This window comes from Mandrillus leucophaeus, unplaced genomic scaffold, assembly GCF_000951045.1.
Source record: "Mandrillus leucophaeus isolate KB7577 unplaced genomic scaffold, Mleu.le_1.0 Scaffold238, whole genome shotgun sequence".
In the NCBI taxonomy this organism is placed as follows: Eukaryota; Metazoa; Chordata; class Mammalia; order Primates; family Cercopithecidae; genus Mandrillus; species Mandrillus leucophaeus.
The window spans coordinates 116,104-128,335 of NW_012102454.1; the positions used below are offsets into that span (position 1 = coordinate 116,104).

The following is a 12,232-nucleotide window of genomic DNA, read 5'->3' on the forward strand; positions in this document are numbered from 1 at the left end:
TGTTTACTCATGCCTGTCATCCCAACACTTTGGGAGGCCGAGGCGGGCAGATCACGAGGTCAGGAGTTCGAGACCAGCCTGGCCAACATGGTGAAATGCTGTCTCTACTAAAAATACAAAAATTAGCCCGGCATGGTGGCGGGCGCCTGTAATCCCAGCTACTTGGGAGGCTGAGGCAGGAGAATCGCTTGAACTTGGGAGGCAGAGGTTGCAGTGAGCCAAGATTGTGCTATTGCACTCCAGCCTGGGCAACAGAGTAAGACTGTGTCTCAAAAAGAAAAAAAAGAAAATTAGCTGGGCGTGGTGGTGTGCATCTGTAGTCCCAGCTACTTGGGAGGGTGAGACGGAGGATCGCTTGAGCCCAGGAGGTCCATGCTGCAGTGAGCTACGAGTGTGCTACTGTACTCCAGCCTGGGCAAGACCCTGTCTCTTAAAAAAAAGAACTATCTCCTAGAGTTGTATAATTCTTAAACTGCTTGTGCTTAGTCCAATGCTGGGTACATAGAGAAGCGCTGATAAGCTGGAGCTGTAATTATTATTATTGTTGTTATTATTACCACCATTATTATTATCATCATTAACGAGTAAGAGATGGAATAACAGGGAAGCAGGAGCTGAGGAGGACAGATGGGGATTGTGTTTACAAGGTAAGAAGTGTTGGATATTACAAGGTGGGGTGCGGATATTGGGGTGGAGAGAGGAGGGAGAGACTGACTGAGAGACATTGAGAAAGGCTGATGGAAACTGGCCCCTCCTAACTGGGTGATGAACCCCAGTGATACGAGACAGTGGGAGAACCTGTGGCCCCTGGGAATAGAGAAGCAGCCACATTTGCTGGGCAGAGGTGAGGCGGGGGGAGGCTCCCAGGTTCTGTATCGCGAGCTGGGACTGGGGAGAGGGCTGTGGCACTCACGGATGACTTCTGACCTTGTGCTACCCTCTCCTCGCTTCCCACTGCTGCCCTGGCCCCTGGCCTGGGGGATGGGTGGGGTGAGCTGGCCCGGTCCCGCCCCTCATAGGTGCTCATACTCACACGTGCCCCTCCAGGGCTGCGTAAACAGGATGGGCGCCTGGGTCAGCGGCTCCCTCCCTTGGCCTTCCCTCCCACTCGTTCCCCGGGGGTGGCTGGCGCGCCCGGCCGTCCTGCTCCGCGCCCAGCTTTCTCAGCCGGGAGCAGCCCGAACGCTGAGACACCCTGCTGACCACTCAAAGGGCGACAGCCACCTCCCTCCCCAACACTGAGGGTCCCCCCGGGGGCTCTCCCCAGAATGTCAGAAGCTGACACGCAGCCAGTCTCTCTCTCGGGCTGGAAGGTGTGGAGGAACAACAGGGCAGTCACCTGTAGGTGGCAATGCGGGAGGGGAGAGGGAGAGGAGAGGCTGAGGTGCTGAAACCAAAAAAGGCCGACGATGGGCTATGCCTGTCACTCTGGAGCCCCTGAGCCAGGCTGGCTGAGCCTGGGTGGGTCCTGTCCCCTGGGGCTTCCCTGTCCTTACTCCCCTGGTGGGGTCCTGCCAGTAACTCCTCTTTTCTAAGTCTGCCCCCACCCCACCGCCTCCAGGAGCCACCGACAACCTGTCTCCTTGAATGCCCCTGCCCCCACCCAGCGCCCCGAATGCCTGGGGTTGGGAAATGGGAGCGCTTTTGCATCACCTCATCCGTTTCTCCCTCCCTCCCTGATGCAGTTCACTCTCTGTTTCGACAGAGACTCTGAGACTCACAATTACCGCTCATTACCCTATCGGTGGCTGGGCCCTGAGTCACTGAGGGGAGGGACCTCAGGTTGCCCAGCCCTGTCACCTTCTCCCAACCTAGTATAAGGAGTAGTGACAGGGAGGTGGACTCTGGGAAGGCCGGGAAGTTGAGGACAGGAGACAGAAGGCTGCAGACCCAGAGGGAGGGAGGACAGGGAGTCGGAAGGAGGAGGACAGAGGAGGGCACACAGACGCAGAGCAAGGGCGGCAAGAAGGAGACCCTGGTGGGAGGAAGACACTCTGGAGAGAGAGGGGGCTGGGCAGAGATGAAGTTCCAGGGGTCCCTGGCCTGCCTCCTGCTGGCCCTCTGCCTGGGCAGTGGGGAGGCTGGCCCCCTGCAGAGTGGAGGGGAAAGCACTGGGACAAATATTGGGGAGGCCCTTGGCCAAGGGACCAGAGGGGCAGTCGGCACTGGAGTCAGGCAGGTTCCGGGCCTTGGCACAGCAGATGCTTTGGGCAACAGGGTCGGGGAAGCAGCCCATGCTTTGGGAAACCCTGGGCATGAGATTGGCAGACAGGTGGAGGATGTCATTCAACACGGAGCAGATGCTGTCCACGGCTCCTGGCAGGGGGCACCCGGTCACAACGGTGCTTGGGTGAGTGGCTGTGGGGCCAGGTGTGGAAATGGGAGGCTGTGGGCTTCTGGGTTGAGATTCTTGGGAAACGGTTGAAAGGATGGATGGATCTCTTACTTGCAGCCTTCTGGGGCAGCTTTCTTCTATGTTCCGCCCCCCTCCTATGCCACCCTGGAGTCCCTCTGCCTGTCCCTCTCCCGGTCTCTCTACAATTTGCTCTGGCTCTTCTCTGTCAGGGTCAGAGATGGTCCCACTAAGTGCAGGTTTGTTATTCTTGCAGGAAACTTCTGGAGGCCATGGCACCTTTGGCTCTCAAGGTGGTCTTGGAGGCCAGGGCCAGGGCAATCCTGGAGGTCTGGGGACTCCGTGGAGCCAGGGATATCCTGGAAACTCAGCAGGCAGCTTTGGAACCAACCCTCAGGGAGCCCCCTGGGGTCAAGGAGGCAATGGAGGGCCACCAAACTTTGGGACCAACACTCAGGTAAAGTCACCCCCAGACCTGCTACCTGCCACCTCCCTCCCTCCAAGCCCACACACTCCACGTGCCTCTCTGGTCCCTCTGGATCCTACACTCAGTCGCACCCTCTCTGCAGGGAGCTGTGGCCCAGCCTGGCTATGGTTCAGTGAGAAGCGGCAACCAGAATGAAGGGGTAAGAGGAAGGGGCTGCGAACGAACGAAGAAGCCACTGGGTGCAGGCTACGGAGAGCTGGGGAAAGAGAAAGAGGAAAGCAAGATGCGGGAGTGGAGGGATTGGGGTGAGAGGAAGAGATGGGGCTGGGCGAGGAGTCTCACGCCTGTAATCCCAGCACTTTGGGAGGCCGAGGCAAGTGGATCACCTGAGGTCAGGAGTTCAAGACCAGCCTGGCCAACATGGTGAAACCCTGTCTCCACTAAAAATACAAAAATCAGCTGGGCGTGGTGGCGTGTGCCTGTAATCCCAGCCACTTGGGAGGCTGAGGCAGGAGAATCACTTGAACCTGGGAGAGGGAGGTTGCAGTGAGCCAAGATCGCATTACTGCACTCCAGCCTGGGCAACAGAGTGAGACCCTGTCTCAAAAAAAAAAAAAAAAAAAAAGGGAGGAAGAGACGGGCTTGGGTCTGGGCCCGGGAAGGAGGCAGATGGGAAGGGGAGGTGGGAGAAACATGTTAAGAGAAAGGAAGCCAAGCCCTAAAGAACGGGAGAGGCCTGGCCTGTGTCCATGCCCGAGGCCGACATCTCCAAACTCACTGTCCCCTTCCCTCCGCAGTGCACTAACCCCCCACCATCTGGCTCAGGCGGAGGCTCAAGCAACTCTGGGGTGAGTGGAGAGGGGCAACCCGGGAGTTTTGCACCAGGAGGAAATGGAAAAGTTCTGCTCCCCTTAGACTGGGCACCATGGAATTTGGCCTGGGTGGAGAGGGAGAGAAGTGGGGCCTGTTTTGGTGCTCTGTCTTTAATCCTGGCCCTGCTCCCTTCCTGCCCCTCAGGGAGGCAGTGGCTCACAGTCGGGCAGCAGTGGCAGTGGCAGCAACAGTGACAACAACAGCGGCAGCAGCAGTGGCAACAGCGGTGGCAACGGTGGTGGCAGCAGTGGCAGCAGTGGCAACAGTGGCAGCAGCAACAGCAACAATGGTGGCAGCAGCAACAACAATGGTGGCAGTAGAGGTGACAGTGGCAGTAGAGGTGACAGCAGCAGTGAGTCCTCCTGGGTGAGTTTGGCACCTCTGTGGAAGACTGAGATGGGGTAAGGCCCTGGTGGTCCCTGCCGGGAGAGGGCTCCAAGTTTCTCTGAAAGCTGCCGCTGCCCCAGGATGGGCAGTCTCCCTGGCAGTCGTCACTCAGGGGTTCCCTCAGCCTCCTGTTCCCCACCCATGCTGTGCCCCTGACACGCACACTATCATTTCTGCCAGAGCCACCCCACAGCTTCTGACTCTGTATCCCTATTTTCCACTCTGTGATGGTGGGGACGTTATCCCGCCTGTCTAAGCTCTTGCAGTCAAGTCCACTTGGCAAGTCTCAGGAGATCCTGGGGTGGTGGAGAAGAGAGGGGGACATGGGAGAATATGACACTTGTCTGGGAAGCTTCCAGGAGAATGGGGGCAGGACTGTGATCCGGGAGACCCACCGACGCTGACAGAGCGACGGTGCAGACGACATTCACACACGGGGCCCCTGCATGAGTGTGAGGGCAGGAAGGGGCGTTGTGACCCCGCAGCTGCCACCCCAGGGCCCCGGGCCTCACTGACTCCAGAGCCGGCAGTCCCTCCAGCCTCCTGGCCAATGGCCTGTCCAACCCCTTGGCTGATGGCGTCTCCCATCCCGTGTCTTGGAGTCGAGCTGGAGAGGGAGCCACATCTGGCTTCCTCGGGGGTCTGGGAAAGGTGTCAGACACGAGGAGGTGCATGAACACAAGACGCCAAATAACCTGAGCTGCTCTCATGCCCCGCTCCCCGTACAATCCTCTTCTCCCCCATCTAGGGCAGTTCTGGGAATGGTGACCAAGGCAGCTCCGGCAGCTCCCAGGTGAGGGCTCTCGGGTCCCTTCCACTTGCTGCCCCCTGGTGGCAGGATCGCGGCTGCTGCGCGGCCGGGCTCCAGGGGTTCCCACCCCTGGCCTGCGGTGGGCAGCAGCTTAGGTTCCCCAAATCATTGCATAGTTCCGAATACCCTCGGCCACACCTGGCTTTCTCCATGCTCAGAATAACTTTCTGCAGCGACCAACAGGCTAAAGACGGGGAAGGTGTGGAGGCTGGAAAGAGGACTGGAATCTGATTGGGGTTCCAACAAATCTGCAACACCGCTGGGAACGACTGGGTCCCCTTTAGGTCCTTTAGGACAGCGTTTGAAATCTTGCTTTCCCCTGCAGGGATCCAGTACCGGCTCCTCCTCCGGCAACCACGGTGCGAGCGGCGGAGGAAACGGACGTAAACCCGGGGTGAGTGACTGGCGTGAATCTCCCACCTACCGCGGGAAGAAAAAGGAGAGCAGCTGATGTCACTTGCAGGATCGAGGAGCCAAGGCTCCGCGGAGATGGGGCTGGATGGCCGCGGAGTGGAGCGGAAGGGGCTCGCCCCAGGGTTAAAATGCTCCCATTTGGGGGCTGGGACTGGTTTGGGAGGGGACTGAGAGAAAGCCTCCACTTTCTTCCCCCGGCAGTGTGAAAATCCAGGGAATGAAGCCCGCGGGACCGGGGGATCTGGGATTCAGGTGAGAGCCAAAGTCTCTTGGGGACTGCAGTTCCTGCCCAGGACTGCGCCCGCTCCTCCTAACTCAACTCCGCTCAGCCCCCTCCTGCCTTGTCTGCGGGGAACTATTTCAGCAGAAGAAACCAAAATGCACTCCTAAAAATGCTAACAATTTCCAAAGTACTAATTAATTGCAAATCTTGCTGTGATATACCTCACCTTATACCACAGATGGGGCTGGGAGAAATCCCATGTAAACCGATCCTGGCACAATTGTCTTAAATGTCCTCTATCCAGCCAGGGAACAGACTGTGGTGAACTCTGGGGGATTCAGAGTGTTTTGGAAAGAACATTCCCCCCAGTTATGTTGGAAATGTGGGCTTTATGTCAGCAACCGTGGTGCTGAGAGTTAGTGTTACTGAAATCTTGTGAAAGTGCGGGTTGCTCTAACAGGGCTGAGTAGGGCTGAGTAGGGCTGAGCTCCGCGTTGCTAACAAGCTCCTGGGTGAGGCTGGTGGGAAAGGACCCACCTGGCCAGGAGTAAGGCCAGACCGGAGGTGCTGGGGCTGAGTAGAGACAGCTCTTTTTAGATCATCTATGAGGGATACTAACCTTTTATGGGAACAAACTGGATTTTAAAAAACTTTTTCCCCATTTGTAACCCTTTTTCTAGTTTTTTTTTTTCTTTTTCCTTTTTGAGATGGAGTCTCACTCTGTTGCCCAGGCTGGAGTGCAGTGTGCGATCTCGGCTCACTGGAACCTCCACCTCCAGGGTTCAAAAGATTCTCTTGCCTCAGCCTCCCGAGTAGCTGGGATTACAAGCGCCTGCCACCACCCCTGGCTAATTTTTTTTTTTTTTTTGTATTTTTAGTAGAGACGGGGCTTCACCATGTTGGCCAGGCTGGTCTCAAACTCCTGACCTCAGGTGATCTGTCCGCCTCTGCCTCTCAAAGTGCTGGGATTACAGGTATGAGCCACTGCACCCGGCCTCTTCTAGTTTAATATACCACAGTTTTAAGTATATAAGTAGTCAAAAAGCAGCCATCTTTTCCTCTATGGTTTTTGCTCTTGGTGTACCGCTTTAAGGTTTTTATTTTCTTCTAGCACTATGCATAGTCCTGTAATTTCATTTTTCAGTTTAACTGGGATGCATCTGGACTTTGTTTTCCCGTATGCTGTCTAGTCCCACCCCTCCATCTAACCAGACTTATCCTACACTTTGTATCCGAGCTGTGTGCTCCTTTATGAGGGGGAAAACTGGTTAAAAACAGAGAGGAGGAAACTGATGAGCTAGAACTAAAATTTTCCTCCAAAATGCTTCACTGATATTCCCAGTCCCATGTATTCAAACACTTCAGCCACTGATTTAAAATGCCTCTTGTAAATACCTTAGTATTTTGGGGAGCTTCTGGGAATTCTGTCAGACAAGGACCATACTGCTTTATTTATGGTAGCTTTAGAGTATGTTACTATCTTCCTCTTATCTTCACTTACCATTTATCTTTTCCAGTGTTTTCTTACCTATTCTTAGACTTTTGTCCTTCCAAAAAAAAAAGTCAGTGTTTGAACCAGTTCCAAAAGACAGTGCCATTAGGATTGTTAGAGGAATCATTAAATCAATACATTAATTTTTGGAGGTGGCCTCAGGATCTTAAACAGGGGTCTGTGTTTCTTTGTCTCACCCTGCAGGACTTCAGAGGAGAGGGAGTTTCCAGCAACACGAGGGTAAGAGGATGGCAGACCTGGGGGCAGAGACTGTACCAGTAGTAAGTGGGATAGAGGTAGGTTCTCCAGGAGCAATACTGGCAGACAGGTGGTCCCACATCCCTGCCAGGTCTACATGAGAGCTCTGGGAACGAGGAAGTACTGATGGGTCTGGAATTCACCACCTTTCACAGCAGATAAAGCAGGACTCCAGAGGAGCCCACCTCTCCCTTAAGAGGGGACCAGCCAGTCTACTCTACGCCGCCTCAGCCCCTACTGGCTCTCCAGCTAGCATCCCCTTTTCTTACTAATGCCAATCAGCCCAGACAGGGTCCTTCAGTTTGAATCAATTTAGTGCAACAGCCTGGCTCACTCCAGCTCCAAAGCCAGGGGAGAATTCAGATGCCTTGCTGGCAAAGCCCTCCCTGATGGATTTTGGGTGGCTTGCAGAAAGGAACATAAACAGAGATGGCAATGCTATCTGTGGACATTGTAAGTGAGCAACCACCCAACCCACAGGAGCTCGAAATGAGATCGCAGGGCAGATGGAGCTTCCCTGAGACAAGGACCTCTTTCTCGGGGCTCTGGGAAGTCCTCTGTCATGCTCATGTCTCAGTCCCCCAATTCAGAAACCCCTCGCTGACACCCTGCTTCCCTGCCCTCTCGTCCCCCCACCCGCCTGCCTCCCCATCAACTCCTCTCCATTTTCTGTCTCCCTAGGAAGTAAGCAAAGAGGGCAGTCACCTCCTTGGAGGCTCTGGAGACAATGATCAGGTGAGCTTAGGGGCAGGCAGGGTTGGCTTTAGGAGAAGAGATGGTGAAGCATGCTAAGATCCTGGGAAAAGAAACAAAAATGTCAGTTTCTTCTTGCAAGCTGCTCTAAATCTGTGTCCAGTAACCATCAGGAGACCAAAACAGGGGTCTGGGATCCCCATCTCCCTCTTTGGTTCATTCCTTCCTTCCTTCCTTTTGATTTGGATCAGAGCCATGTTACTTTTGTAATGGGAAAAAACAGATAAAAGTAACAGAAGAATGGTCAAGGGGATTTCCATACTTAGGGAGGCAGTGTTGAGAAGGAGAAAGTCACTGAACTTTGAGGTAGAAGATGGGGTTTCAAAAGCCAGCTCTGACCAGGCATCAGCATAACTGTAATCCCAGCACTTTGGGAGGCTGAGGTATGGGGATCATTTGAGCCCAGGAGTTTGAGACCAGCCTGAGCAACATAGCAAGATGCTGTCTCTACTTTACAAAAAGAAAATAATAGGCCGGGCACAGTGGCTCACACCTGTAATCACAGCCTAGGATTTGAGAGGCTGAGGCGGGTCGATCACCTGAGGTCAGGAGTTCGAAAACAGCCTGGCCAACATAGTGAAACCCCATCTCTACTAAAAATATGAAATTAGCCGGGCATGGTGGCGCATGCCTGTAATCCCAGCTACTTGGGAGGCTGAGGCATGAGAATCACTTGAACCTGGGAGGTGGAGGTTGCAGTGAGCCGAGATTGTGCCATTGCACTCCAGCCTGGACAACAAGAGCAAAACTCCATCTCAAACAAACAAAAACAAAAAAAGAAAGGAAAATAATAATTTTTTTTTTTTTTTGAGACTGAGTCTCGCTCTGTGGCCCAGGCTGGAGTACAGTGGCACAATCTCAGCTCACTGAAAGCTCTGCCTCCTGGGTTCACGCCATTCTCCTGCTTCAGCCTCCCAGGTAGCTGGGACTACAGGTGCCCGCCACCACACCCGGCTAATTTTTTTTTTTTTTTTTTTTTTTTTTTTAGTAGAGACGGGGTGTCACTGTGTTAGCCAGGATGGTCTTGATCTCCTGACCTCGTGATCCGCCCATCTTGGCCTCCCAAAGTGCTGGGATTGCAGGCATGAGCCACTGTGCCCAGCCTCAAAAAAATTTAAGATATATGTTAAAAACACCACCAGCTCTATCATGTCATCTGTGTATCTTCAGGTAGGTCAGCTAACCTCTCTGAGCCTGAGCTTCCTCCAGTAAAATGAGGAAAGTGAAGCCTGACTCACGCAGCCTTCAGTTACCATACAGCTTTCTGTGTCACCACCAGACCACGGTGTTGTGGAGTCCAGACTCTGGAGGCAGATGCTGCATAATGCACGGTCCTTGGCGTGCCGTGGGACTGCGTGCCAACTAATCTCATTACTCGGGGTGTTTTGGGGACAGAAAAGGGTGAAGGCAAGAGTCTGAATATTGAGATTCAGGGGACTGAGTGGGGTTCCATGGGAGCAAGCCATTCTAAGAAGGCCTTCCTAGGTGAACTTTTAGGGGCTGTGTAAGGGAGAGAAGGCGGTTTTACAGAGAGGAGGACAGGAAGCCTGGACCGAGGTGGGGATGAAGCAATCCGGGGCAGGTTGACAGGTGGCAGGCATGATAGGACGCATAAGCCTTGGACATCGGTCCCCCTTTTCCCCACCCAGGGGCAAGGGTCCAGCTGGGGCAGCAGAGGAGGTGACGCTGTTGGTGGAGTCAATACTGTGGTGAGTGGAGGCGACACTCCACCTTGGGCTGGGACCATGGTGTCACGCAATCCTCGCCTCCCCTCCTGCCACTCACATCTCCCGCCTCTGGCTCACGAAATGGGTTCTTCGTCTCATCCCATTTCTCCTTGATTCCATAGAACTCTGAGACATCTCCTGGGATGTTTAACTTTGACACTTTCTGGAAGGTGAGTTCTGCGAGATGGCCCTGTTCACTTGCATTTGGAAAACCCCTGCCCTTGGCCCCACAGGCTGGGGTCCTCTTTCTAAACCAACAGTCAGCAGTGGCCCTTGACCTCTCTCAGCCAATTACCTTATGACTCAATTTGCCCATTCTTTTTGTTTCCTCCGCAGAATTTTAAATCCAAGCTGGGTTTCATTAACTGGGATGCCATAAGCAAGGTAAGGGCTGGAAGGCCGTGTGATCCCAATCTTCATCAGAGAGGGGTATAGGGAAGAAAGGTAAACCTCCGCTCGGTGAGCTGGGGAAACAGTGACGCTGGCTACTAAGGAAGCATTTAGGCCAGTGCTAAAAACAAAAACTAAACACACTGTGGGTGGAGGAGGGAGGACAGAGGAGGCCTGAAAAGAGGGGGAGAATCCAGAGCAGTTGGGATTGAGAATGAGCGGAGGGAATGGGCTTCTTTGCGGCTTCAACACATAGACCCGAGCAGGTCCCGAACCTCAGTTTCCCCTTTGAGATGGGGAAGATTAAGGGGAGAGTAGGTTGACTCCTAGAGGGTACACAGAATGAGGAGTAAGGCGGAGCTAAGACGCCCCGAGAGGATGGACACCCAGAGAAAGGAACCAGCAGTGGCCGACAGCCTCAGGGGTGACAGGCATTAGTCTCTCCCACACAAACAAAAACACAGCTGGGGTGCAGAACCCCTCCCTCCTTCCTCCCTGCCCACACTTCCCTCCTGCAGGGGAACCCCTGGCCAGGCTGCTTTGATACCTGAGTAGCAGAGGCACCTCTAGAGGAGAGGGGGCTGGACTGGAAGGGAGGGGAGGAAGGACAGACAGACAACCCACACAAACACAGCCCCGGCAGAAGCTGCGACTGCTGATGAGAGGATGGGTTTCTGAGCCACTATTTTTTTTTTTAAAGAATATGAATTAGTTTAAACATGGAGAGACTTCACATAATGATTTGGATTTCGGGTTTCTTTCAAAAACTTCGGCAACACTGGGTTCCATTTCCACGGGATGGGGTTAGGCGAGAGCTGAGAAACAGCTGCTGCTTGGCCCAGGTAGGGTGTGTTGGGAATAGGTGGGAGGGTCACTCTCTAGTGGCCAGACTGTCCCTACCTGTCACAGTCATTTTAGCCACCCAACTGGCCCCTGTGAGCAGTGGAGTTTCTGGCCTTTAATGTAAAAGAAAGAAGACTGGGCTCAGGAAAATCTAAGTCTGACGTTTTAGGAAGAAGGTTGAGGAGACAGGAGAGTGCAGATGTTCCCACCCAGCTACAGTGGATTCATGTTTTCTCTTTCTTTCTCATTTATTTATTTATTTATTTATTTATTTATTTATTTATTTATTTTTTGTGAGACCAAGTCTCGCTTTGTCACCCAGGTTGGAGTGCAGTGGTTTGATCTCGGCTCACTGCAACCTCTGCCTTCCGGGTTCAAGCGATTCTCCTGCCTCAGCCTCTCCAGTAGCTGGGTTTACAGGTGCCCACCACCACGCCTGGGTAATTTTTGTAGTTTTAGTAGAGATGGGGTTTCACTATGTTGGCCAGGCTGGTCTCGAACTCCTGACCTCCAGTGATCGCCCGCCTTGGCCTCCCAAAGTGTTGGGATTACAGGCGTGAGCCACTGCATCCGGCCTCTCTGTTTCATAGAGAACGGTTTCTGGTAGAAACAAGACTCTTTCCCGGGTCACAGGGAACTTAGGGTCTGATCGGGAGCCAGGGCACATACAGACACTTCCCAGAGAACCAGGACCGACACTGTGCCATTTTTGCCCATCTAGGGTGGCAGTCGATGGAATGATGGCAGTGAGGCAGGATTCATCTGGGCCAGCTCCTCAGGAGGCAGATCTCCTAGAAAGTGGGGCAGGGCAGAGGTGGGCAGGGCAGAGGGTGGAGCCCCGCTCTCCACAGTGGGGCGAGGGAGCTGAGGACTTCAGCCAGAGTGAGGAGGGAGCAGAGGGGAACACAGGGTAATGTTTCTGACAAGGCAGGGGGTTCTCAAGCCCACGCCGGGATATCTGGGTTTGTTTGGATAGCGGGGCAAAAAGGTCCCTGTAGATTTCCGGAGCAGGGGTCTTTTATACCCTTGCATCGGCTCATGATGTCCCGGAATTCCTGTTCCTCAAGCTCTCTCTTTAGAACCTATTTCTGGCCAGACGCGGTGGCTCACGCCTATAATCCTAGCACTTTGGGAGGCCAAGGCTGGCGGATCACTTGAAGTCAGGAGTCTGAAACCAGCCTGGCCAATGTGGCCCATCTCTACTAAAAATACAAAAATTAGCCAGGTGTGGTGGTGTGCGCCTGTAGTCCCAGCTACTTGGGAGGCCGAGGCAGGAGAATC

General features: G+C 53.9%; 1 protein-coding gene across 1 annotated transcript in view; it reads left to right on the top strand.

The window, feature by feature from the left end:
* The first annotated feature begins 1,853 nt into the window (after nt 1-1,853).
* The window catches only part of DMKN (dermokine), a 21,947-nt gene continuing 11,568 nt past the window's right edge, over nt 1,854-12,232 (top strand). Inside the window, 12 exon segments of the mRNA XM_011982248.1 lie at nt 1,854-2,350; nt 2,610-2,810; nt 2,923-2,979; nt 3,578-3,628; nt 3,798-4,019; nt 5,177-5,245; nt 5,467-5,517; nt 7,185-7,220; nt 7,920-7,973; nt 9,641-9,700; nt 9,841-9,888; nt 10,055-10,102. Coding sequence (XP_011837638.1) covers nt 2,021-2,350; nt 2,610-2,810; nt 2,923-2,979; nt 3,578-3,628; nt 3,798-4,019; nt 5,177-5,245; nt 5,467-5,517; nt 7,185-7,220; nt 7,920-7,973; nt 9,641-9,700; nt 9,841-9,888; nt 10,055-10,102 — 1,227 coding nt within the window. The 5' untranslated portion in view covers nt 1,854-2,020.